This window comes from Python bivittatus, unplaced genomic scaffold, assembly GCF_059951505.1.
Source record: "Python bivittatus isolate LINGU-HERP-01145 unplaced genomic scaffold, Pbiv_v1 ctg000260_np1212, whole genome shotgun sequence".
In the NCBI taxonomy this organism is placed as follows: Eukaryota; Metazoa; Chordata; class Lepidosauria; order Squamata; family Pythonidae; genus Python; species Python bivittatus.
Window position 1 is genome coordinate 1,645,779 of NW_028277055.1, and position 26,926 is coordinate 1,672,704.

Below are 26,926 nucleotides of genomic sequence, written 5' to 3' on the forward strand. Positions count from 1 at the left end.
GCGTAGGCATGGTTTGCTAACGATGCCACGACTGACTGGGTTCTCATATCATACTACTCTACCCCATAAAATATGTTTTTTTTAATCTCAGCAGCTGGGGTTATACAGGGTTTAAGCCCAAGCTAAACCACAACCTTACGGCTCCATAAATTAGCCCTTCCTTCCTTCCTTCCTTCCTTCCTTCCTTCCTTCCTTCCTTCCTTCCTTCCTTCCTTCCTCCCTCCCTCCCTCCCTTTCTCTCTCCTTCCTTTCTCTCTCTTTCCTTTCTTCCTTCCCTCTCACCTCCCTCCCTCCCTCCCCCTCCTTCCTTCCTTCCCTCCCTCCCTCTTCCTTCCTTCCCTCCCTCCCTTCCTCTCGCCTCCCTCCCTCCCCCTCCTCCTCCTTCCTTCCTTCCTTCCCTCCCTCCCCTTCCTTCCCTCCCTCCCCCTCCTTCCTTCCTTCCTTCCCTCTTCCTTCCTTCCCTCCCTCCCTTTCTCTCTCCTTCCTTTCTTCCTTCCTCTCCCCTCCCTCCCTCCCTTCCCAGATGATTCAGAAAAGGGAAACTGGAAAGGAGAAGAGAGCTCTCTCACTAGTTCTTCCTAGAAGAAGGTGAGCTTGGAAGGAACAACTGCTGTCTCTTCTGGTGTCTGATTATCGTATCTGATTATCGCCAGGCAATTTCAGGCCATAACAGATTCCTCCTAATCACGCGCATCGGCTTCCCACCCCGCCCTTTCATCCACCGGCTTCCCCAGTGAATTGAATGAGAAATGCGCTCCCTGCCAAGGTCATCCAGAGGCCGGGCTGCCCCACCTCCTGTTCCCGTCTCTCCTTCACCCCACGCAGGACTGCTTCTCCAAGGATCGAACATGATTTACAAGCTTTAGCAAGGATGGCCCAACACAGGGAGAGAATGGGAGGCCAGGCAGGAGGAGGCAGCTTCTGCAGCGGGGTTTACTCAGCGATGGGCTGTTTGTTTTATCTTAAGGCTGAAGTTTTAAAAATAAACTAAAGCACAGGCCAGCAAAGGCTTGGTTAAGCATGCTGACGGAGATTGCTACCTGCCAGAAGCCTGGCCGTGTCTCCTTTGGAAGTGAGCTGCAGGTGAGGAAGAGACCAAAATCCCCACCCCCTTTGATGAAACAGAAAGAATACTGGGGATAGTACGTGTTGATTAGGGAAGATGAATTATACAATGTGATGTTTTGCCACTGAGTGGAAAAACAAAAATCAGAAATTATGGCTTGAAGCACCAACATCCACAGAAAGGCAAGGCAGGCCGAGTGATGAGAAGTGCATCACCACGCAAACTCCGTCCCTTTGTAATTGCGTGGCAAAGGGGCAAAAGTTTGGGCTGAGAGATCACAATGCACATTTGTTCAGGTTGGTGTCATCAGGGTTAGGAAGAGATGCCCCTGGCTGGAGGAGGCGTTGCTAGTCATGGTGTGAGAGGGAACAGACAAAAATTCACAGTGGTCATCTGTCTTCCTCAGAGGATGCTGCCCTGAGAACGTGGGGAGGAACACCCTAACTAAGCTTAATGCCAAGAGGAAAGAAAACGGAAACTTACTGTGGAACTCGCCAAGAGGCATTTACAAAGTTTGTTGGGACTATAACCTTCAGAATTCCTACCCAATGCGATGCAGGCTGGGAATTCCAAAACTTCACTCCTAATCAATCTGAAGATTGCAAGATTGGTGAATTCAGCCTTCCCAAGGGCCTCCTTGACACATTTGCTAAGCCACTGAATAACAGTTGATCCAAAAAAAAAAAAAATCCACCTCTGCAGTTCACACAACACCCTAAAGCCATCAGTCATGGCTTAGAAACTACGAAGATTAGGTTCGCTCAACACCCTAAAGCAAAATCGAGCCAACAGCACTACCAGATGCTTCCGCTGAATATGATGAGACTTGTTTCCAGGGAAATGGGTACAGGACTGAATCCTGATTCTCCAATCAATCATTTGCCACGATTCTCCTAAGAAGGTTTAAGATTTATTTTCCTTTGGAGTATGAGTTAAGCCACTGGCACTGTCAGCTGACCCAACTATCCAAGGATAACATTCACAGCCGGCCAAATTTAGGAGAAAACAATAATGCAGACTTTTTTTTTTAGAGATTAGAGATTACTTAAACATAAATGCTCCAAGATCTCCAGCATTTGCATTTGGCATGTGCTTATATCTAACATAATACAAGTCCTGTTTCCTCCCTGACAACAACCACACTGTGAAATAGGCTGGGCTGAGAGGGAGGGACAGGACCAAAGTCATTCAGTGAGCTTCCATAGCAGAAGGTGGACTTGAACCTGGGTCTCACCACTCCTAGTCCAGCACCTTCACCACTACCTCACACTGGCCCTTGGCCTGAGCGGGAGAGACTGCCCCAAAGTCCCCAAGAAAGCTTCCATGACTGAAGGGGGACTAGAATTGGGGTTCTAGTCCCTCTTCACTAGAAGTTCACTAGAAGTCCCCCTCCTCACTCCTAGTTCAACATCTTAACCACTATATCACAGTGGCTTTAACGTTCTGGAAGTATTTATTGGCTATTTTTCTGCCTGGAGAAAACTCCCCAACATGCTCCCTTCCCATCCTGTAGAGAATGGCCAGATTTTAATTGGTCAGGGAGATGTAGCTTTCTAACCAGAAGCTTGTCAGATCTTGCTGCTTGCCAGCTCTGATTTTCTAACTTCACCTTCAGTAGCAAAGAGAGGTCTGCCTGGGGCTCTTGCCAAAGGCAAACGTGACCAAGCCTGCTGCTCTCACTAAGCGTCCCATTGTGGCACAGCTTCTGGAGATGACCCGCTTCTGTGTCGACATGTGCAGACTTCAGAGCTATGTCGTTTGAGCAAGCTAATACGTTACCTTTCTTCTATCACCTACAGCAAGAAAATGTGAGCTCGTGTGGCATTGTTTGGAACAATGATCAAAACACAGCAGAACCTTCTGATGCCCAGTTTACATCCAAGGCGAGCTCCCTCGTTGGTTCTGCTCTTTTACATCGCTTCTGGGATTCTGCAGCTGTATAGACGTTCTGCAGAAACCAAGAGCCATGACAAATCGAGCAACAATGCCAGCACTAACCTAGCGCCTGGCTTGGCATATGCATGCATGCCACGTCACCTGAAATGCTCTCTGACCCCATTTCCAGAGAGCAATGCTTAGAGAAAGTAAAAGAATCCTCTTCTCTCAAGCTACACTGCACAGGGAATTCTGAACTGCTACAAGATTGTGTAGTGACACTGCAGTGTAAGATTTTCCTCCAACACAATTCACTCCCTATGGGGAAGGGAGGGAGAGGAACAAAGCAACAGATCTTTCGGAAATGTCTGTCAAGCCACCCTAGCAGTGTTGTGCTTCATTAAAGCCTTTGAGTGTCATGCCAGGGACTATTTTCCGCCAAGTAAACGGGACCCAGGCACACCAGTAGGTGGAACCAGGAAAAAAAAAAAAAGATGTCCTATGGGATCTGACTAGTTTCTAGAAATCCATTTTAGGGACATTCCCAGCAATAACATTTAGTAACTGTCAAATCTTATGGACCACACAGATTGTGATGAATGGCAAAACCAAATCATTTTTAGAAAACTCTGTATTTTGGAAGCTCTGAAAAATCCACAGATGCCTCGTATTCTGCTCTGGGAACAGGCACTAGTTGATTTTACAGCAAAGAAAAATAAATCACACGCTGACATTAATAAGCAAAAACAGATCTGGTATACAAACTTCCATCTCTTTATTGCTGGAAGTCCACTGGAAGAACAACTGACTTCCAAAATCTGAATTATACACTGAATACTTGGTAGAACCCATTTTTAATACACTGACTTAAGTTTCTGAATGTAGATAGTGTTGTGTACATTTTGGGTCCGTGATCACTAACTTATCAAATGATTTAATTTATTTGAAAGTGACTTAAACTGCAGTTCACATGAATATTGCTCAAATATTTCTGTGCCATTAAACTTACAATGTGGTGGGCATTTGGGGGGAAGGGCTCTGGGGAGACCAAAGGCTTTGGGAAGTCACTGGGACTCTGGAGCTGCAATTTGCCATTCTTTGCACTACAATAATGACTGCAACATCATCATTTACCATGAGATGTGGTGCTGGCTACCAGCTTGGCCAGCTTCAAAAAAGGTTGGATTGATTCATGGAAGTCACAGGGATCAATAGCTACAGCATTAACCTTGATGTCAGTGGGACTGCCTCCGAAGGCCATCTGTGGGAGACTAGTAGGCCTCCTTGTGCAGTTGGCTGGCCACTATGAGAACAGACTGCTGGATTAGATCTGATGGGCCAGGGTCCAATCCAGCACAGCACTGCTTATGTTCTTATATTCTTATCAGAATCAGGTTGGATGAACTACTTCCAAAGTTATCCTCCAAACAGGTCCCCCTCCAAGAGTACTGTGGTCTTCAAGGGAAATCTTCAAGGAAGAGGGCCCTGCCTCCTGAGCCAAGGCAGATGGGAGAGATTTTCCAAAGGGGAAACAGCACTGAACCCAAGGAGGCCAAAGACAAAGCTTCAAAGATGGAAATGGGTGTGTGACGGAATTCCTTGACAAGTAAGACAGATGTTTACCTCCACAGGCTAATTTCCTCCACTACACCAAAAGATCTCCCAGCAGTTAATTACAGACCTGGGGAGGATGAGTTATTGCTTACTGGGGAACGAAAGACATCATTGCTGAAGAAGGAACTTCTCCTAAGATCAATTTTCAGTAAAATACTATTCCTTCAAATGCAACATACTTTGTATAAACATGTGGAGATATGCCTAATCCAGACTCAGGATCTATGCTTTCACTCAGCTTCACACTAAGCCATGTTTTTTTAAATCACAGCTCACTGGCTAAGCCACTAATGCAGCTTAGCCTACTAATGCTAAGCCATAAACATGCTAGGCTCACAAACTAAGGTTTATACATCATAGTGCCTGGCTTTTCATAACCACCGAACCACCGAGCAAAACCAATAAATGGCTTGGAGCAATCCCAGCATGCTCTAGCTCTCAAGGATCTCAGAAAGGGGCTACCTTTTAACCAATGTTTGGACTGGAGGTGCAGGTGAACACATGCTCCACTTTTGAGCTGATGGTCCATCCCATTCCCTGGGCATCTGACCTCCCAGTTCAATTTCCAGCTGGACTGAGCTGAAAAAGCTGTAGGGGGTAGAGCTGTCTGGGCATCGCTCCCCTCCCCTCTTACAGAGCCCCCCTACCCACTTACAGAAACTGCTTGAAAACAAATCACAATTGAGAAATCACTCGCGCATGGAGCAATTAGATCCCGTCTCGCCGGCTTCTATTTTCCAACTGTCTGCAGCCTGACTAACATTCCAAGTGAAACCCAGCAGCTGCTGGATAACCTGGGAACAGAGATTGTGGGATGTTACCTGGACTCTGAATGTAAAAAAACGAGAGCCTGCTTTCATCTATTTTGCATATTTATGCGTACTCGAGGGCAGTTTGTCTCATGCTGGCTGGGGAATTCTGGGACTTGAAGTCCACCCATCTGAAAGTTGCTGAGGTTGAGAAACACTGCTCTAGGGCCATGTAGTGCTTCCAATTTGACTCTGAAAAGGGACTCTGGAGCACGCAGGAGTGCAAAGGCATCACTTCAGCAGGGACACAGCAGTCACATCTGTTTCCAGGATTGTGATACTGCATGGTTTGTCAAGTAAGCCATAATTAGCTGGTTTACTCAACACGCTACATCATAATTTGGCTTGTGTTTGTTTTGGCATGGAGTGTGAATCCAACCATGGTGCTTTTAGTTTGTGGTTAACCATTTGCATGGCAGACCACCAGAAAAATCCCAGGACTATATTGGGAAGTTCAAAGGACATCCCAGAAGATGACAATGGCAAATCATTTTCCTATTGTTGTCAAAAACCCAAACAGTTGATTGAAAGTTTGAGGGTATCTTAACCTTTTTCTGCTGGTACTTAACAACTATGGCTTATTCAACAAATTTGGCTGATACAAATCATGGCTTGGTGCTCTATCCCTATTTCCAGTTCTTATCTTTTCTAGAAAATGTAAGGTCTACTAAATTTCATTAATCAGTAGAACATGTCGCAACATTTGCACTGAAACTCCTCTTCTGGATTCAATGACCATATTCACCCATCATTTAACAAATCTCAATATGAACAAACTACATTTGCTCAGAACATCAACAGGTGCTGTAGAGCTTTAAGCAATATCCAAGCTCTTTGTTTATGACAGCGCTCCTTCAAATAGCCAGGTTTCATAAACCTAGTTTAAATTGGCTTCTTTGGAAATCCTTCATCACATAGTCAGCTTTGGATGCTTAAGGAAGCTCTACCTTTCCTGTCAGATCATCTCCCTGTGTGAAGAAATGCATTACTTGCAATGGATTGCAATGTACTCACAATATAGTTTGCTAAGTCAGGAATGGACCCATGGAAACCTGTGGGATCCACTTTGCTTTTGATTAAAACCACCAGAGCCACCATAAGAGAAGAAGTTGCTATTACTTATCAAGATTTCTGGCATCTTCTTCTTTACATGCCAATGCAATTAGTGCCAACTAGTCATATGGAAGAGTCCATCTGCATTTTGTGTGAATTGTTAGGAAAGTTAGGGCACTGCATGCTATCAAGGATGAAGAACGGAGCTCTCACGTGGAGAGGGGAGAGACAGAAATATCAAACAACCTTCACAATGCCCATCATGGATTATGGGAGTTTTAGTCTGGATGAGGTCAAGCAGGCCGGATTCTCCTAATATAAAAAAGGCACGATGGAGGGAAAAGGAAGCCATGGATTGGGAAAGCAAAAGAGGTAACAACTATGGGAAACAGGGATTTCCCCCAACCTGGCTCTCTTGAGATGCTGGGAGGAATTCTGGAACTGAAACCCAACACATCTGGAGAATATCAGGTGGGAAAAAGCCAGGATAAAGTCCAACCTCTTACCGAACTAACCAGGGCTCCCTAGATTCAAACATAACAGGAAACTTTAGTGATTCTAAAAACAGAGGCTGATGTTTCCAATATCTTTTGGTGGGCCACCAGAGAACAAATAGTAAGCAATTTCAGTTCTTATCATAATCACCAGAGTAATCACTGATTCTCAGGGTTTTTTTTTTTCCATTTTGCAGCTGTTTTATTTAGCCCAACAGGTTAAGGACAACCCACATCCCATTATTTCCTTAATTAAGTTTCTCCTTCTCCACTCCCAACCCAGACATATCTTGGACAAGCTAACAATAATAAAAACCAAGCTGTTCTGTGAATGAGCTCCTGCCTCCTCTGTAATTCGGTAAAAAACAACTGCTTTCTGTCCCACAATCTGAACTGGCATGATACCACCGGGGGTGGGGGGGGAGGGTGTCTTAATTCTTTCCCAGACATGGAACAAACAAGAATTTTGTGGAGTCTTTTGGGGGGAAAGCGGTCAACCCTTTCCCCCTAGCACTCCGTCCAGATGCAAATCCTCCCACTGGGTTGACTTAATTGGGTCGAACATGCCTGACATGGCACCCAGCTGGAAGCAGAAGCACTTATGTTGATCGTGATGTGAACAACACTCTACATGGTCCTTGTTCCCTTCCCCAGCTAAGCTGCCGCATTTTCTTACAGGTCTGTCAGATCCTTTAGTTTTCCTGTAGGAAACTGAAAGTCACTGTCACTGTGTTCAATGATATGATTAACCAAGTCAGTTGCGAACCGAATAGCTATATTTATACACCATGTTTAATTTAGTTAGCCTCTCTGCTTAGGGAGATCTAGAACAGCAAGTGGAGGCCATGACTAGGAGAACATTTGGCCAACTTTGAATTGGTCCACCAGTTGTAATCTTTCCTGGACCAGAGTGACTCCTCCCCTTGTCATCTTGTAGTTCAGCTATTGCGATTCACTCTTCATGGAGCTGCTCTTGACAATGACTTAGAAGCTAAAGCTGGCTCCAAAGGCAGTTGCTCATTTGCTAACTGGCAAAAGCTGGCAGAGCAGAATGACACCTATTTTGCTAGATCTGCTTAGATACTGGTTGATTTCCAGGCCCAGTACAAGGTGCTGGTTATTACCTATACAGCTCCTTATGGCTCAAGTCCTTATTACCTTCATGACCATCTACTCCAAGTATCATGGGCCCACCCAACCCATGCAAGCCAAGATGGAATACAGTGGGTTCCCCTCCCTTAGGCAGTTAGGAGTGGGGGCTGTACAGATGGCCTCAACTGCAACCCCTTCAGTATGGAAAGCCTTTACCTGCTCCCTTCCCTAGTACAATTTAGGAAGGCAATAACATTGTGCTTTTCCACAGGACTCTTGCAAGGGCTGACAGCAATATTATCAAAGGGTAGGTGATAATAAGCCAGTTTCACAAGGATGGATGGATGGATGGATGGAAACATCCAAACAAAACAGGTAACATACAAATGCTTGTATATGTAAATGCAAATAAGATTAAAAATGTGGATTTTTAAATTCAATTGGCATTAGAAGACTGGTATCTTAATGTTTATGTGAAGCTAATGAAACATTCACCATTAGGAGAAGCACAATGCCCGCTCTGGGCTTCCAGTTCATGGAGGCCAGACTATCCGTTATTGAAATCACAAGTCTCCAATAGTATTTGGTCTCTTCCCAGGAAACTATTTATTCCTGGGGGGGGCGGGGGGGGAAGCAAAAATGATGTATTTAGGAATTCAAATTTCCCTCTGCACTTTGCAGGTCTAGAGTCCAGGGTGAAAAAGAGGTTCCATCTCTTTTGTAGTTTTTTGCAGCCTCCCACCCACCCACCCCAATCCAGAGCGAACGGGTCTGCTGAATTTTGCCTTGGTGTGGATCTGCCCAGTCATTTCCCAGGTTCTCTGGTTAAATACAGTTTTTTAAAGAACGTACACGAAGGTCTGTGAATCAGGACAAGCAGGTGTCCGGCTGATTTTAGAAAATGTATTTTTACATGCAACCTGCAATTTGGAGCAGATAACCAACCGGAGAAGAGGTAAATCGATCTGTCCGAATTTGTTTTCAGTGACTTTGGCATGTTCTTGACACCAAAGGACATGGGGTTCTTCTCTCCCTACAATCTCTACCAGATTTTCAATTCTGTCTACGGTGGGAAACGAAGAAGAGGAAGGATGTTTTCCCCTCCATCATTCTGCTGGGAATTTTCCCTTGTTCTTTTTGCCTTAAAACCTAAGGAGAAATAGTGGGTCCACGGGCAGAAAGGGGGAAGGAAAACTAAAACTGGCTGCCCTGTGGTAGCAACTTAAAAAAAGGACCCTACTCCAACATTTGCTACGAGACTTCAGCAGGACTCTTCCCCAGCCGAAGAAAGGAAAGGATGAAGAATCTGGTCAATTGCTTCATCTTCTTTCAGCAGCAGAGAAGAAGGGTGAATTCCATCTGTGAAAAACAAAAGAGCGGGTCTGCCCACTTCCCCCTTGTTCCAGAAGCAGGGCTCTTCCCTCTGCATCGAGCAAGCCTGCCCTCCACCACAGATCCCATGGGGCTGAGCGACTTTGTTCCAGCCCTGGCAGGGGAACAAAAGGCGTAATATGGTCGGCACACATTTCTGCCGGAGCTCAGAGACAAAACACAAAAAGGCCTCTGCTCTGCTAACACACCCAGGCTGAGAACAAGCCCTGGGTGAGAGCTCCCGCCGCGTCAGAGCCCACGTTGGCAGGGCAGGGATGAATGGACAAGACGCAGCTGCAGACTAGAGACTCACAATGGGGACCAAACTCCCATAGATAGCCTGCGGGCTCAGCCTTTTCAATGCATCTTCTCTTCTCTTCCCTTGCCCCCTCCCCCAATCCTGAACAAGTGGGGGGATTAGCCAAGCTCCTCTCCTGCAAAATAAATCTGAGCTTCGACAGGTCGGGGCGTTTCAATGGGTCTTAAACACAGAGGAGCAAGGAGAAACTGCTCCCAGGCAAAGGGGGCTGTCGAGATGCCCCAGCGCCTCGCGCAAACACAGATGGCTGATTTAACGGGAGCGCTCAGACAGTGGCCAAGCCTCCTCCTGAAAGATTAATTAACGAAGTCAGGAATCAATGCAGTGGTTACCCATCGGTGACCCAAGGAAGGGGCCGGAGAGTTACCGCCGTGCCACAGGCAAGGGAAGAATGACCATGGTGCCTAAATTGCAGACTGGGGACCTTGCCAGGGATCCACGCTCCAGCCCTTATTACTTTCCCACACCTTAGGTGTTTGTATGTGTGCGGGGGTGGGGTGGGGGATTTCCTGCTCCTTGCAACCATCCTTCCAGCCTGCCTGGTGGTAAGTCAAGCTGAGATGTGCTCGAAACTGCTAAAAAGCCAGAGTGATGTAGCAACTAAGCCAATGAACTAGGTTCAAGTCCATTCTTAGCTCCTTGGGAGAGTCTGGGGCCTAGGTTGAGTTGGGGGAAAGCTCTCAAGGTTCTCATTACAACCCTACAAATTACATATTACAACCCTACAAATACAATTGGAGGAGGAAGTGCTCCATACATACTCTGTCCTGTGTTCCTGAAGAGAAGGCAGGATTCCAATCTAACAAAGATTACATTTAATAAAAGCCACCTTTCTCCAACCTGACACCCTCCAGACATGTTGGGAAGATCTACTGCCTCTGAAAAATGGTGGACTGGGGTAGGCTGACTCCTGTGATATTAACAGCACCTGCTTTCCCCCGTGCAGATGTGCAGAAAGTAGTAAAGACTGTTGAACTGACAGTAGCTGTAATCACATAATCCCCTTTTCAGCTTCAGCACCTTCTATCTGAGGCCTCTCAGTGCTGGTGGATAAAGCACTGGAGTCTAAGTGGGGAGGTTCAGGTTCAAATCTACCTTGAGTCTTCAAAGCTCACTGAATGACTTGGAGCCAGCCCCTATTCCTCAGCCCAGCCTACCTGTCAGGCTTCCCCAACCAGGCCCTGGCAGTAATTCCCAGATCTCCAGACACTTAACAGCTTGGCTAGACCTAGCTGAGGGCTCCCAGGCACAGCTCAGTCACAATAGTGGAGAACATATGTGGAGCTCAGGGTTGAATTGTTGGGTTTTTGGTCCTCACTTCATGCCAGTGCAGTGATGATGTCACCTGGCATGATAATGAAACATCTGCAAGATGAAAACCAAGCTCAGAAAGAATCAATAACCCAAGAGAGCTCAGCTGGAATAAAGTCTTTATGCCGACAAGGCTTAAGCCATGTGCAACAGTTGACTGCCCCCTTGTTTAAAGATTGGGGTTCATGGATTTCAACTCAAGACTTCTTTGTCCCACACTTCCAAATTAGCAGATACTTCACACTTAGTGAAGCCATGTCAGCCTCAACCTCCATCCTACCTCACAAGGTTGTGGTGGTGATAAAAATGACGGGAGATTCCATATAAATGGCCTTGGGCTCCTGTAGGAAAGGTGGCACAATAAAGCTAATCAATCAATCAATCAATCAATCAATCCTTCCATCAATATGGGTTTTATCCAAGAGCCTGTACCACAGAAGAATTTACTCCCTAGCTCATGTGCTATACTATTCTCCAGTATAGTGACTCGGTTTACTCATTTGCTAAACCATAGTTTGCTGAAGAAGCCACAATTGTCAGCTTTCATGGACTGTGCTCATCCTTAATTAGAGATGTGAAGGCAAGGGAAAAAAATCAGAAATGGGTGAGGAGGGTTTTTCTGTCATCCCCTCCCCAGTTTTATTTTCTGTTAGAAGCTTTAGAACAAAGGGAAAGGGAGGCCTATGAAACATTTTCTATTTTTAAAAAATACATAAAAACAGTTATGAAAAGCATTCAGATATTGTTATTCAGCTTTTATTTCCTGAAGTGATTTGAAAAACTATTCAGAAAGGAATACTTTCATACTTAGAATGCCAGATTATTACATCATCATCATCATCATCATCATCATCATCATCATCATCATCATCATCATATACAGAGAACAGGGCTATAAAGTTAAACTCTCCAATGTGTTTCTAGGACCAGAGACACCGAGGTCTATCACATAAATTGCTTCTTCCAATGCATACATTATGCACATATTGTATGACTGAGATTTGCTTCGTATGGGAGGAATAAGACAGCTGAGGACTTTACCTAACCAGTCATGAAAACCTTACACAGTCCAACTGCTGGCTGATGAAATTGCAGGACCCACTGCTTTCAAAATGCAGCCCTTCAAAAAAATATGTGGAAAAATACGTGGAAATACATGTCAGGCAGCTAAATCCCCATTCCAGTAAAATATGCAGCATTCTCCTCTTCATATATATATATGAAATGTGAACCGTGGAGGGATAAGGAGCAGAAGATGATCAAGGGTTGGAGATCTCCAGGGAAAGTTAGATGCCAGAGGGAGAACTACCAATGAGCTCCTAAGAGACCAATCCAGAACCATAATTACAAAAATACAAAAAAAATCTTGAAAAGAGGCAGTAAAGGTCAAGAAGATTACTGTTTTTTCCACTTCTTGTGAAGTCAAGATCTTTGAGGGCCTAACTAGAAGACCTCACCTGGTATGGGAAGATTTTAGGGTCCAAGGTTAAAAAGGCATTTTTCAAAACCCACAGCATTATCTCAACCGCAAGGAAAGTATGAACACCCTTGGAAGTTAAAAGCACCCTTGGAACACCCGTCACCCTTGGAAGTTAAAAGCACAGGGAAGTCGTTGCTGGCTGTCTACAGGAGATCAGTGTTTTAACCTCGCCAATTCAAATGATTTCCTTTTCTTCTTTACTTATAGTACTGGAACGGGTATTTTGCTGCAAATCAAAAGAGACTCTTGGTGGTTCACCTACTGGGAAGAATAGTAAAGCCCCCTTGATCAAAAAGGTAACAAATTCAACAATATTAGATCTTCTCTCAGTCTCATGGCACCAACTCCTTGCTTGCCACACTAGAATCAGGACGCAGCGTTCCCTCTCCAAAACATTAACCAAAAGACCATTTGCTTTCTTAAAGATTCATAACACTAAAAGCAGAGAAGTTTGTACAGTCATTCAGTTCAAGATCCCACTCGAGAGCTCTGGAGAGGCAGAAAAATCTTCGAAGAAGAACAAGAGGAGAACAACTAGTACTTGGGCACCAGCAGTGGGACATTTTGTATAGTGTCATTCTGTTCCCCAGCCTTCCTTCCATTTCCTCCAGGTCTCAGTAGTCAGTCTGTAAAATGGGCAGCCACCGTGAAAGAACGAAAGGACATTAGGGGAATTGGCGATTGGCCCAAAGGAAGGCTATGAGATACAAGCGCTGGTTGGCTTTACACAAAATGCTACCCTGAGGTTGGTTTAACCATGATTTACTGAACAACCACAATCAGATCCCATTGACAAATCCAGCAATACGAACCATATGGTTTAGTCTCCATAGCTAGATCTTCTCTGGGCTTGGAAGCTAAGCAGGAGCAGAGCTGGTGAGGACTTAGATGGGAGGCCACAGAAATGCTCAACGTTGTAGGCTCCAATCAGTTATATATCCAACTGAGTTTATCCATTATGGTAAACCACCATTTTGGAAACCACGGTTTGCTGAATAAACCACAAATGATGGGGATCACAAAATAAATGACACCCTAAGCCGAGGCTTGCAAACCACATCAGCTCGGTTCACAGAGTCAACCACACACAGTAAGCAGGGTTATAGCATAACACAAGGTATGAACTCCTGCCTTTCTACCCAGACGGGCTTGCAAATCCAAGCTGGCCAGTGCCCCATTCCAGAGAACCTGCCTGCCCCCCCCCCCCCGCTTTCCAGTTCTGCCCGGAGACCAGCCGGGGCCTCCCTTTGCATGCCACCACTCCCCACCACAAAGTCCCCACTTTGTCATGCAAATGGAAATGGGGACCGATGGCCCTTTTCTGTGTCACATAATGGATTTGCAAAGCAGCCGCAACAGAAGGACCTGGGACTTTTCCCATTCAGAGGAATCCGGTTCCAACTTCCCACTCAGGAGGGGCTGAGCCCGGGGTGGGGGGTGCAGAAAGCAGGGCTGAGCCCTGTGCCTTCGCCTCAACCCCTCCCTAACGATGCATTTCTCTCAACAGCTGTCAGCCAGCTCCAGATCCACGTCTGCTCGCACGGGGGTCTGTGTCTGTGCGGGTCACCCTGTTAGGAAGGCATGAAACCTGCACATCTATTTAAATCCTGCAGCCCCCAGCAGCATCGGGGGTGGGGGAAGAGAAGCAGGGAGGGGGAGGCACGGATGCTCCCAGACACCAGAATGAGTTTCTTTTCACGGCTGGCTTTTGGAGGGACCCCTCTCCAGGCCCGCTCTCCCACACACTGTCCTGCTGTTACAATAAATTATGTGGGGGGAGGGCAAAAAGTGGGGGTTCCCAAAGGGGAAAGGCAATGAAAGCTAGCCCACGGCTAACACATGTCGTTAATCACATGAGCTCCTCAATCTGCTCCGCCAAACTCACACAAAGGCCAAGTTTCCCATCCGCCAAAGGGGTCCCCAGGATCGGCCGCACATCTCATGCCCGCCTCTGCAAAGCCCCCCCCCCACCGCTTCCCCAGAAAGGCAGGCAGCTGAGAACGTTTCTAGTTCTTGCATCCGATTTTTCATTGAGGGAATCCCATTTCTTAACACCCCCGGTTATCCCGCACGGAGAGGGTTTCTGTGAAATTTCAGGAGCCAGCCGACGTCGCAGCCCACTTGGTTCAAATCAGATTTAGAGTGGAAGCAGCCTTCAGACAGGATCAATTTGGGTGCCCGTCCCAGACATCCGTTATAGGAGTTTCTCTCAATTTTAAATTTTATCCGTTTTAAACACTCTGCCCTTCTTTCAGCCAAGAAACTCAACGGGACACACAATGATGTCCCTAAACTAGATAATGCAGGAATGTTGTTCAAAATAATCAAAATCCCCCAGGTGCTCTGGAGGTTATTTTATTTAGGGAAGGGGGGCCAACAGCAAATAGAGCAGCATTTCTCTTTGTTTACATACCGCCCCCCTCCCCCAAATACAGTAGTTGGATGGTGTGAACCATAAAATGCTGGCCACCAGAAGCAGCTGTTAGCACTATCAGGGGTTTAAAAAAAAAAGATCAAAAGGAAACCAAACGAAAACACACCAATGGGATGTGTATCTGAATGACTGCTGGAAAAAAAAAAAACAGTGAGCGAAGTAGCTGGAAATCCAGGCAGATCCCAATTAGCCAGGCCCTTTGGAGAGAGAATGAGGAACATCGGAACATTATTAAATATACCTCATCTTTCTTCGGACCAGGCCAGCATGGTTTCCAGGGGGGCCAGCGAGTTGCCTTTGAGAAACGAACTCACGAAGGATGAATGAAAATTGCATTTTGGGCACGCATGTAGTAGCAACGGGCACTCAGGAGCACACTGTCTAGAATACCCAGGGCAAAATAGAGCTGCTAAGTCTAGTACTGTAGCTATTAATAGCTTTATCCTCCACGGGGATTTCTTTCCTTCTACGTTGGGTCAAATAATCTCCCTGAGAGGTAGGGTTTTTTACCACAAAACTCACCCACTGAGTTATTTTCCTGAGCAGGGATCTAAAGGAAGTTTGCTTAGTCCTAAATAACTCCCCAGCCAAGCCTTCTTCACTTCACTTCTGCTGGACCACAACTCCCATCATCCCTAGCCAGGACATTACGAGCAATGGAAAGAATAATACCACACTTTCAAAATGCTCCTTCAAAAGGAGAAAAACAACCCTTTTTATCCTTGGAAGCAGGGGTGTTTGCAGGCGATGATCAAAAAAGTCAAGAAAGCCGCTGTGTTGGTGCATCGCAGACCTTTGATCGCACTATTGTGTGGCCGCCATCTTGACTTTTTTGACCGCATCCTGCAGATACCCCAGCTTGGAAAGTAAATATAATGCAACAATGGCTCAAGTCGGCTCGCGAAACTGACCTCTAGGAATCAGTTATGGAAACCTTCTAGTTCACATGAAGATGATCAGAAATATTTCTACCTTCATCGGCCTTCCACTGCATTTCCTGAAATTACCAATTTTGGAAAATCAATTCTACAGTCAGTCAGTTAATGTACACTGTTTTGGACCAGCATATTTAAAAGATCAGCTTCTCGTATGAAGCAGTCAAGGTTTTATCTTCAAGGAAAAACTCTCTCTATATGCCAGTGTTTCTCAACCTTGACAACTTTAAGATGAGTGGACTTCAGTTCCCAGAATTCCCCAGCCAGCATGGCTGGCTGGGGAATTCTGGGAACTGAAGTCCACTCATCTTAAAGTTGCCAAGGTTGAGAAACACTCAATTAAGGAGTTGAACCTGGACTAGGAAAATCCACTTTAAATTCTCATATTCTCTGGATTAGTAATTCTCTCTTAGTTCAACCTTCGTCACTGGGGGGGGGGGGAGGTAAAATAACCCCACATGCCTAATCTTTGAACCCCAAGGAAAAAGATGGAATATAAAAACTATAAATAAATCACCAACCATGAACGGTGGTTTGTAAGCCAAAAAGTCTCAGTTCACACCCTGTGTTAAGCAAAACCCAAGAAAATCGTGTTACGACTTCGCGAATTGTGCGAATCTCCTCTAAAGACCAGAATAAACAACCAAGAACAATTCTCAAGGAGTGCTAAAAAGATTCATTTTCTGTCCATCTGATTCCTGCTCAGGGTGTTTTTTAAATTAAATTCCTTCTTCAAAGCCAATATTCTCATCATCTAAAAGTCAAATCAACATTTCTTCTCATAGGAAAGTAGAATTTGAACAGAAAGTAATTTTTTTCAGGAGGCAAGGCCATCCTTTGAAGAGACTTTCCTATATGGGGGTTGAGAAGACAATAATCTCATCTAAGGGACCCCCATGCCTTAGACCAGTGTTTCTCAACCTTGGCAACTTTAAGATGAGTGGACTTCAATTCCCAGAACTCACTTCACGCATGCTGCATGCTGGCTGGGGAATTCTGGGAGTTGAAGTCCGCACACCTTAAAGTTGCCAAGGTTGAGAAACACTGCACTAGAGGAACAGGTAGCCTTTAGTGACAAGAAGGGCCTGTGCCCAGTTTTGCCTGGTGTGCTAGTTACAACCTTTCCTGGACTGCGATATATTTATATTTATATATTTCAAATTTGTCACCGCCCATATCACTGTGGAGATAAGCCACCTTAGTGCCCCTGCCCTAATAACCTTCCAATGTACTCGATGTGGGTTTATCATTCAAGATGGTTCAGAAGCCTCAAATGAACCTTTGTGTAATGGTTCACTCCTAGATGGAGGGAAGATTCAGAAAATGGTTGGGTATGCAACCCCCTGCAAGCTCCTACTTGATCTGCGAAAAGACCCACCAGTTCACCAGTAGGCAATCAAAAGAAAATAATCACTGACCCAACATACTTTGGAGATATACTGGGATATAGATAGGAAAGGCTCAGTGGCTGAAATTCTTGCAACTCCATCTCTTTTAAAATAAATCTTTCAATAAATTTGTTTCAATAAATCTTGCTATGGAGAATGCTGTGACAGCAATCCTGGGAAAGAATCACTTTCAGTTTGAGGGAAAAACCAAAGATCTGGACACTGGTTGCTCGTGAAGGGTCTAGCTCTAGTCCACAATCCTTAAGTGGCTTCAGACCAACTATTTAAAAGAAGGTATCTCCAACTAAGATCCAACCTGGGGAGACCCTCCTTGTGGCTGTCTGGTGGGTTCACCTCACAGTGCAACGGTTGGCAGTAGGGTCTTCTCAGGGGTAGCACCCCAATTACCAGCCTCCAGCCATCTTTTTTCAGAAAACAATTGAAGACATGCCTGTTCCTACAGGTACTTATGGAACAATAAACTCCAGGATCTTTAGGTTTGCCCAATAATGTGTTTTGCTTTTCTTCTATTTTTAGACAAACTTAACTTTTGCATTGATTGTTAGTGTTACTGCAAGGTGTTTTTTTTTATTTAAAACATTTTTACTGCTCTCTTTTAAATCACTCTGGGCTTCTCTGGAAGGAAAAGTAGTGGAGAAATAAAACAGAAACCACAAATAAATAACAGACCTGCTCCAAGCAGTCAATGTCCTTAGAATGCTACTGTGGTGAATAATCACCAACACTTGCCTCCATTTTTCACCTGGTATTTTGAATCAAAGTATTTTATGACATTCCTGCATCAATGAGTTCCATAGATCAGTTATAAAGTCAGGAAGTGCAGCTTGCCCAGCTGAAATAATCTCATGGTATTGTTCTCCATCCCTGACTCTCCATAAATGTTCAGGAAGGGAAGGATCCAAGTTCAGTAGGGAGAGGGCCATAGCTTGATGGCAGATCACAGAAGCTGTAGGCAAAAGATCTGAATTTCGTTCCTGAACCAGGAAAAATATGAGTGGGGGGATTGCGATATGAAATCCCAAAGAACCATTCCCAATCAATATAGATTCCAGTCTTCCCCAACCTGGCCAGGGCTGTGGACTTCAATTCCCAGAATTTTCAACCACAGCCTGAATTCTAGCTGGTGAATTCTAGAAGTTGCAGCCCCCACATCCAGAAGCTGCCAGACTTGAGAAACATTGCTTAGACCAGTGTTGTCCAAACTTGGCCACTTTAAGATGAGTGGACTTCAACTCCCAGAATTCCCCAGCCAGTATGGCTGGCTGGGGAATTCTGGGAGTTGAAGTCCACTCATTTTAAAGTGGCCAAGTTTGGACAACACTGGCTTAGACCAAAACAGACCTTTTTTCAGACCTGGGGAGGGAGCAAGATTTTTTTTTTTGCCATTCCACAAAATTATGCCAATCGTACAAAACAGAAAGGTCTACACCACAGGAGTGGGCAGAACCCTTATTTTCAAGGGAATTTCAGTTCTTGGGGGGGAAGAAAGGGTTGGTTCCTTCTTCCCCCCCCCCACGTTTACTAAATTAATTAAGTTAATTCTAATCCTTAAAACACATTTTAAGGCAGTAATGAAAAGCCTGCTGCCCTCCAGATTTGTTGGAATTTAATTTCCATTATCCTTAGCTTGCAAGATGGATTGGGTGGGAAGTTATGGAAATTAAATTCCAATTATCTAGAAGGCACCAGCTTGAGGAAGGCTGGTATGAGCTACTCCAGGCCACACTGTCTGATATAAAGCAGACGCCACTGGTCCTGAAATGCCATCGTGCTGAGGCAATGCCTCTTTTCTGCCTAGCAAAATTTGCCAAGAGCCAAGGTGGGAGAGAGCGTGAACTACTGGGGCCGCATGAAGCTTCGATTCAATGGACTGGCCTATCTGAATCAGAGGGATCCTTCGGACCCTGCTGAATCCATTCTTCCATTTGGAAAGACTTTTAGGTACCTTGGTTTTTCTGGCAAACTGTGCCTGAAAATCAAACCTGAGGTTCTAAATTGATCTGAATTGTTCAATCGGATTAACAATCCAGAGTGGGTCAACAATTCTAATCAGAGTTTATTTATCTACTAGATTTACATCCTGCCTTTATTTTTTTAAAAGATTTTTTTTTATCCCGTCTTATTTTTATAAAGAACTCAAGGTGGCAAATGTACGTAACACTCCTTCCTCCTCCTATTTTACCCACAAGAACAACCCTGTGAGGTGAGTTGGGCTGAGAGAGAGGCACTGGCCCAAAGTCACCCAGCTGGCTTTCATGCCTATGGCGGGACTAGAACTCAAAGTCTCTTGGTTTCTAGCCTGGTGCCTTCACTGCTAGACCAAACTGGCTCTTATTTGTACAATTTAAGGCAGCGCACATAATGTTCCCTTCCCCTATTGTTCCCACAACAAGAGCCATGTGAAGTGGGTTGGGCTGGAAGAGGGGGACTGGCCCAAGGTCACCCAGCCATCTTCTGTGCCTAAGGCAGGACTAGAACTCAGGGTCTCCCAGCCTTAATCACTATACCAAACTGGCTGTTGATTCTTCCACTTCCAGTTGTTAACCTCTGGAAAGCCAACATAATTACATCTTTCTTCCCTGAAAGCAAGAGTCAAACTGAACAACTGAAATTGAATGAAGGAAGAGTTAGTGGTGGATCTCCTTGATAAATCTAGCGTCTAAAATAATTTGGGAGCATGTCCTTCCCATCCTAAGATCAAGCACATGTGAAAAATCATTATACAGCAGGGCGTTCAGTGATTCTAAGACAGTGTTTCTCCAGCTTAGCAACAGGAAGATGTGGGGAATTCTGGGAGTTGAAGTCCACACATCTTCCAGTTGCTAAGCTGGAGAAACACTGTTCTAAGAGATGGGAGATAGGAAAAAGGGAAGCAGCATGAAATATTAGTAACATAATTATAGAAGTTGTTATTATTGCTGCAAGAGGAAAGCATATCTCTTTATGATTTCTTTGATCGTTGTGAATTGCTCAGAGTCGTTGGGAGCCGGGTGGCATACAAGCTTAATAAAATTATTATTATACCTACTATATTATATAGATTTAGAAGGGTCTCTCTCAGCAAAAGAGTTTTTTGAGGAAAAAAACAGATCCAGAGGTGGCTCGGTCAACCTGGGTTCCTAAGAAATCCACTGCAGCGGGACCTCTGCATGAAACACTACCCTCATCTCCTTCCACTCTGCTGGCCTAGTGTCTGAAAGCACCGACCCACGTTGCTGACCAGGATTGCTCAGGACACCAGGCAGAGGTCCTGGGCTCCATCCCCTTATGCAAATTATGCATAATCAAGACAGTGCTCTAAAGCAACTCCAACACTTCCTATCTTCAGACCACCACCCTGGATCTCGCTTCCAAATGAGCAAGTTCGTCTCCTACACTCAGGACTCCATTCATCTGCATTAACTTAGATTTCAGGAAAAGCAGGTCTTCAAATGCGCTGGCCCAATACACTTTTCCTGCTTCCACTGCCCTTTGCCAGTCAAGAAGCAAAGGAAGTTCGGGTTTTTTGCGAAGGTCCCCCGGATCACTGATTCAGTGACAACGTTTACTTATTCCAGATGGACAGATGGCCATTCACACACTTGCCCCCTCCAAACCAACAGCTTGGTAGTCTAGTATGAGTTGCTGTCATTAATCATATGATTTACCGGACTAGTCAGTCTGCATAAAATAACAGATCATGATTGTTCCCAAAGTTGTATTTCTATTTGTAGTTTCACTACAAACGTGAAAGAAATGTGGATCTGTTCCACTTGTAGGTATCAACCACTGCTTTCTCTAGACCAGGGATTCTCAAACTGCGATTCAAGGCTGGGATGTCTCAGGCAACTTAGACTGAAGGGGGGTCACTTTTAAGGAAAAAAGTCTACCCAGGTTCGGGCGTGCAGTTGGGTGCACTGTCAACACTCACTCCAGGCATTGCCTGCACGAACCCAGACAGGCAACTGCAATGCCACAAAGCTTGAGAATGCCTGTGACAGAGAGATTAACATGTCATTATTAAAAGTGATGCATTTATTTCTTGCTCCACGCTACTCCCAATGAAAGCATTCATTTTATTCCTGAAGGGATGGTACACAAATACACTGATCATCTTAGGAAGTTGTGGTCCTGTGAAGTTGCAGAACCCCTGCTCCACATTATTCTTAAACCTTGTGCCTTCCATGCATCTTTAATAAGATCTCCCATCCTCTCCAGCAAGAGTGACTAGTAGCAATGGGGAATACTGGAAACTGGAATCCAACACGTTTGGGAAGGCATCTGGTCCACAGCTGGCTCTAAACCATCGTTGGCTGGAGAATAGCTTATTGCATGAGGCATAATCAGCTGGGTCTACAACATGTTAAACCACAATGGCTAAGTGCAGACACAATACTTTAATCTGCGTAACCAAACCATCACATATAACGTAGTAATACCATGCATGAACCCCATTAATCCTCATTCTTAAGGTACCACAACATGGTTGTTTTTGCAAGATACGCTACATAATTGGGCGGGCAGCTGAAAGCTTTTAAAAGCAGAGTTATCATAGTGGCTTGGTTCATACACTACACTGAGCCAAAAACCAGGTTTAGAAACCACAATGGATAGCATCACGCCAAGTTAATTTGTTTCTCCATGATTGGCTTTCTAAGCCACCATTGGCCAAGGTTCACCAACATTACTCTAAGCCATAAATATGGTTTATAAACCAAAATTGGCCAAGTTCTCACAATGAATTACAACCACAGTAGTTGCTGTTGCTAGTACATTAAGCCAGAACCAAGCAACCAGTATTATGATCTAATTCAGTGTTTCTCAACTTTGACAACTTGAAGATGTGTGGACTTCAACTCCCAGAATTCCCCAGCCAGCCAGGAATTCTGGGAGTTGAAGTCCACACATCTTCAAGTTGCCAAGGTTGAGAAACATTGATCTAATGTAATGCATTGTTCCAGCCTGACCACCGGAGCATCACTCTCTGTTGGTGGCAGTGATCTCATTTGCCAACTGGCTTCTTGTGAAGACAAGGAGGTTGAAGATCACCAGGTAGTCTGCAAGTTTTTCATGAATCCCTCAACGACTGCCTCTCCCCCTAATATACTAATTACACTAAGAACCAAAGAACCAGAAATTGCCCTACAGAAAATTAAAAGCCCACATCTGAGAAAGTTTCAAAAACCACACACACTCATCTTTTCCCCATCAGTTTGGAAATGCTGGGGGCAGAGTTTCTTTAAAGGGAATCTGGGGGCAGTTGGTTCCATGTCTAAGAGGCGATAAAAAGACAGCTCCCCTACATCTCCCCCCTTTCCATCACAATTACCCTCCCCCCCATAATGAGAGTTGCAAACCTCTTTGCTCTACTGGGGGGAGTAATGAGGGGAATGGAACCTCCCACAGCTGCTCTTGCAGCCCCTTGTCTGAACAGGAACCTTCACCCGTCTGCATGCCCCTTTTCAAGCATGCCCCACAACTCAGATTGTCACCCAAGAGAGATGCAGATTGGGAAACCTATATTTCCCCAGCAAAACTCCAAGAAAGTATAGTGCCTCCTTCTACCGATCTTTCAAACATCTATTTCCACCTCCACCCAGAAAGGTGCTCTAAAGGTAAGTCCCTTTCTGTCTTCTCGCTTCTCCATATTGGTTTTACCCTGGCAAGCTATTGTCCACCAAGTACCTTTCAGATGTTTTGGAAGTACATTTCTCAGGATTTTTCAGCCGGACGGTCTACAGTCCCAACCTTTCAGAGGATTCTAGTTTGGGGATGGTGGTTTCAATGGAAGACATACATCACCATACGTAGATAAACTGGATCCATACAACACACCAAACTTAAAATACCGTATGAACCCAGTCACAGGCTGCTAAGGCACGGCTTATCCAAGAAGCTACAGCTGGCTGGGTTCATCCTCCATGTTAAGCGATGCCCACAATAAATTTCATTCCAGCTTGAAATCTGGAGGCCCAGCCTCAGGTTGGGTCTGTTGAAGGCCAGGCTCATTCGGCAGGAGAGCCTGGTCCTCGTGACCTAGTGGCAGAGGTGGAGGAGAGAGGGGACCTGGCATGGATCACCCAGACCCAGAGGTGGCAGTGATATTCCATGCAAATGTGACAGTGAAGATGCATCCGTCTGCATACCCAGTGGGATGTGTGAACCGAGTCACGGTTCCTTAGGACTTCCCGCTCAAGGGCCGGGGGAAATTCTATTTCATTCCACCACTCAGAAGGACGTGATGAGAAACAAGCTATCCTGCTCAAGGGTTCTGATCCCCACCACCACCACCAGCCAAGACTTCTCCTCGTCATTTCACACAGCCGCGATTGACTCCATACAAAGCAAGGCTCGTCCACAGTCCTGCTCTCTGGTTCCCCAGGCTGCACCCCAGTTCCAAAAACAGCTGCAGCCCCACAGACCTGGCCTCCTTGCATGCCTGGCACTCAGATGCATCACTACACATTGCTCTCCCCCCCCCCCCGCTAAATCTGATGCTTCAAATGCCTCTCCAGACGACCAGCGAACCGCTCAGAGCCCACCTCTCACTCAACCCAGCCTTTCCCCAGAGCCAGAACGGCTCCCCCCTTATGATTTCTGCTCCCTCCCCACCTCTTCCGACTCATCCCAATGCCTCCCCTCTTTGCCCCCCAATTTTGTCTCTGCACAGCCCTTGTTTTTCCAGCCCCTTACCTCTCCCTCGTGTCCCCCCGTTATCCACAACCTCAGCCAGCTTCGGATCCCCCTTTCCCTCACAGGGCTGCCCCCAAACAATTCTGAGTTTTCGGGAGAGGCCCCTCCTCGCCACCCCACTGCTTCCAACAAGCCCCGCGGCCCTACGGCACTTCCCCCCCCCCGTACACGGCCAGCCCCCCTTCCCAAGATTCACGTGGCCTCCCCTTCCTCTTCGGCAGGCAGCCCCTCCCCTCCAGCCCATTCCTCCTTGGCTCGCAGAAGCCCCCTCCCCAGCCCGCTGGAACTTAGCAGCGCCCCCTCCAAAAGTGGGCCCCCTCCTCAGGTCGAGGGCAGGCCTCGCCTTGCCCCCAGCCCCCTTCCCGGCGCTGCACTTGCTCCCCGAGCCCCGAAACCTGCTTCGCCCCAGCCCCCTCTCCAGGCCCCCCCGCCGCGCTCGCCCCATTGTTCTTCGACCAACCTGGCGCCCTCCGCCACCCCGGCCCTCGCCCCTCGCGCCCCCGAGCCCGCTGGGGCCCACCCGCAGGAAGCCCAGGACCCCCTCCCTCTGCAAAACCCCGGCGTCGCGCTGGCTCCTTTGCAGACCCCCTCGGCCCCGCAACTGCACGGCTCCCGCAGCCCCCGGACCGACCGCATCCCTCCGCGCGCCCCCCTCGCCGGCTCCTTCCAGGGTACCTGCGCCCGAGGGACCCGCTTCCATCCCATCCACGCGGGCGCCGCCCCGGGCCGGGGGAGGGGAGGGGGCGCGAGAGGCAGCGAAGAACCGCGTCCGCGCGCGCGCCGGGACCTGGGCGCCGCTGCAGCCGCAGCCTCTGCTCGGGACGAGCCCGGGATCCCGGGATCGCGCCTGCGCAGCAGCCCATCCAACCAGCGCCGCCGCAGACTGGGAAGGAGGGAGGGGCGGGGAGGCGAGAGGCGAAGCAAAGAGGTAGGAGACGAGGGAAAGGCTCGGAAGAGCCGCCACTTCCGAGCGCGGAGGCGCGCTCCTGGCCCAGGGCGGACTTGGCACCGCGCGCACGGAACCGGGGCCGGGTGCCCCCGGCCGCTGCCCTTTCGGAGTGAGCAGCATTATGGGGAAGGAATGGAAGCCACGAGGCAAGGAAAGGGCCCGTCGCTCAAATGGGCTTACCCCTGCGTTGTTCAACCTCTGCAATCTTAAGATGAGTGGACTTCATCTCCCAGAATTCCCCAGCCAGTCCGCTAGCATGTTGGCTGGGGAATCCTGGGAGTTGAAGTCCACATGGGAGATGGTTCACCCTTTAAAGTTGCTGAGATTGAAGAACACTGCTCTAGGGCCATGCAGTGCGTCCAATTCGACTCTGAACATTCTGAGTGTGCACTTCATGTGTGTTTGATTGGTTTGCACCAGGAGGATTCATCTCCTCTTTACTCTTCTGTTCTCCAAAACAGCCTTTGCTTCCCCACATCGGTCCATATCATGCCTCTTGTTCTTTAACTTTCTCACCTCTCTCCCTGGTTGAGGATCATGTCATCTCCATCCAACTAGGGTCTTACTCTTTACCCCTTCGCTCTTCCTTCCTGTTGTCGGTTTGTTTTGCAATTCAGTCTTTGCTCATCCCTTTGAAACCAGCGTTCTTCAAACTTGGCATTTTTGAAGATGGGTGGACTTCTGGGAGCTGAAGTCCACCCGTCTTCAAGTTGCCAAGATTGAAAAACGCTGGTCTAAACACCCCACCGTCTCCCTGGGCTTCTTTTGTACCGGTTGTCGCTCACTCTTGTATTCCGTCCACATTCCTTCTCGGCCCTCCTTCTCTTTCCTTGTATCGCTGCAAACGCTTCTTAAACATCCCACTCCCACTACAGTCAACTGACTCTTAAGTTTCTCCTGACTCTCCTTCTCTCTTCCTTCTCCTCCTGCTCTTTCCTCTCCTCCACTTTCCACTCATTCTGCTGGGAGACTGATCTTTCTTCCAATCCTTGTTCATGCAGCACTTGTCCTTTCCTGCCGTCATTTTCTTTTCGCTGTAGTTTCTTTCCCTTCTTCCCTTCCATGTCCGTTCCCCTCCCCGACCTCCTCTTGGCAGTATCACAGAATGGCCTGGCCCCCATTCAGAACTTCTCGTCCCCTTTGCGTCCCTCACCGATGCTCTCAGATTTTCATCATAAACGATAACATCAAGCATGCTTTGCGAGTTATATCCTTTCTTTTGCCATGTGGGTGTTTGAGCAGACTTACCTGAAATCTTGAATTCAAAACCAACCTTTCTCTAAGCAGATATTCCCCAGCAGATAGTCACCATTTTCAATCATTCTGGGGTCTCCAAATGGCTCAATTACTTTTTCTGGGCAGAAAAATGTTTTCCCTGGGATCCCATTCATTTGAAATGTTGCACATTTTTTCTCGAAACCCATCTCTGGTTCTTGCCTTCCATGATCACCATTCATTGGAACACAGTTGCTACTTTCACTAACCTATGGATTCCTATCTTCTCATGTACCCACAACAGCCTAGAAGACACCAATTCATGCTTTCTGACCTACATTTTATCCGTTTTGTTTATAATTAACCCTACATCTTCACTTCCCTGTAGGTAGTCGTCAACGCCATCCTACAAGGTCAGAACATCTTCATTCAGATCAATTGCATCCTTTCCTCTTAGTTTCAGAAACACCACAATATCCATTTTTCCTTCCTTTCACTGATCAGTTCATGTTCTTTCTCCTTTATTCCTCTTACGTTCCAAGTTGCAATCTTCCATATCGAACCAGATGGCCCTTAGATATTGAGTTCCACCACCCATCACGATGGCTTTGGTGAGGCTTTCAAAAAATGCTTTCAGCAATAAAGAGCAGAGTTTTTCAAACTACGTTCTGCATGTCCCATGGGAAACTAAGGGCAAAAGAAAATGTTCACTTGAACCAATTTTCTATCACTAGAGCTTTGCCTCCTGATCAGGAGTCTGGGGAATTTTTAATCACTGCTGTGGCCTGAATTAGTGGAAAACTCTCTAATTTAGAGAAGATATAGGTT

General features: G+C 46.4%; 1 protein-coding gene across 2 annotated transcripts in view; it reads right to left on the bottom strand.

Moving 5' to 3' along the window:
• The window catches only part of LOC103066542 (protein argonaute-1), a 64,390-nt gene extending 39,610 nt beyond the window's left edge, over positions 1–24,780 (bottom strand). For both annotated transcript variants that reach the window (XM_088140262.1, XM_088140261.1), the window contains exon 1: positions 24,610–24,780. In XM_088140262.1, the coding sequence (XP_087996388.1) occupies positions 24,610–24,634 (25 nt within the window). In that variant the 5' untranslated portion in view covers positions 24,635–24,780. The remainder of the gene's footprint in view (positions 1–24,609) is intronic.
• Positions 24,781–26,926: the final 2,146 nt, after the last annotated feature.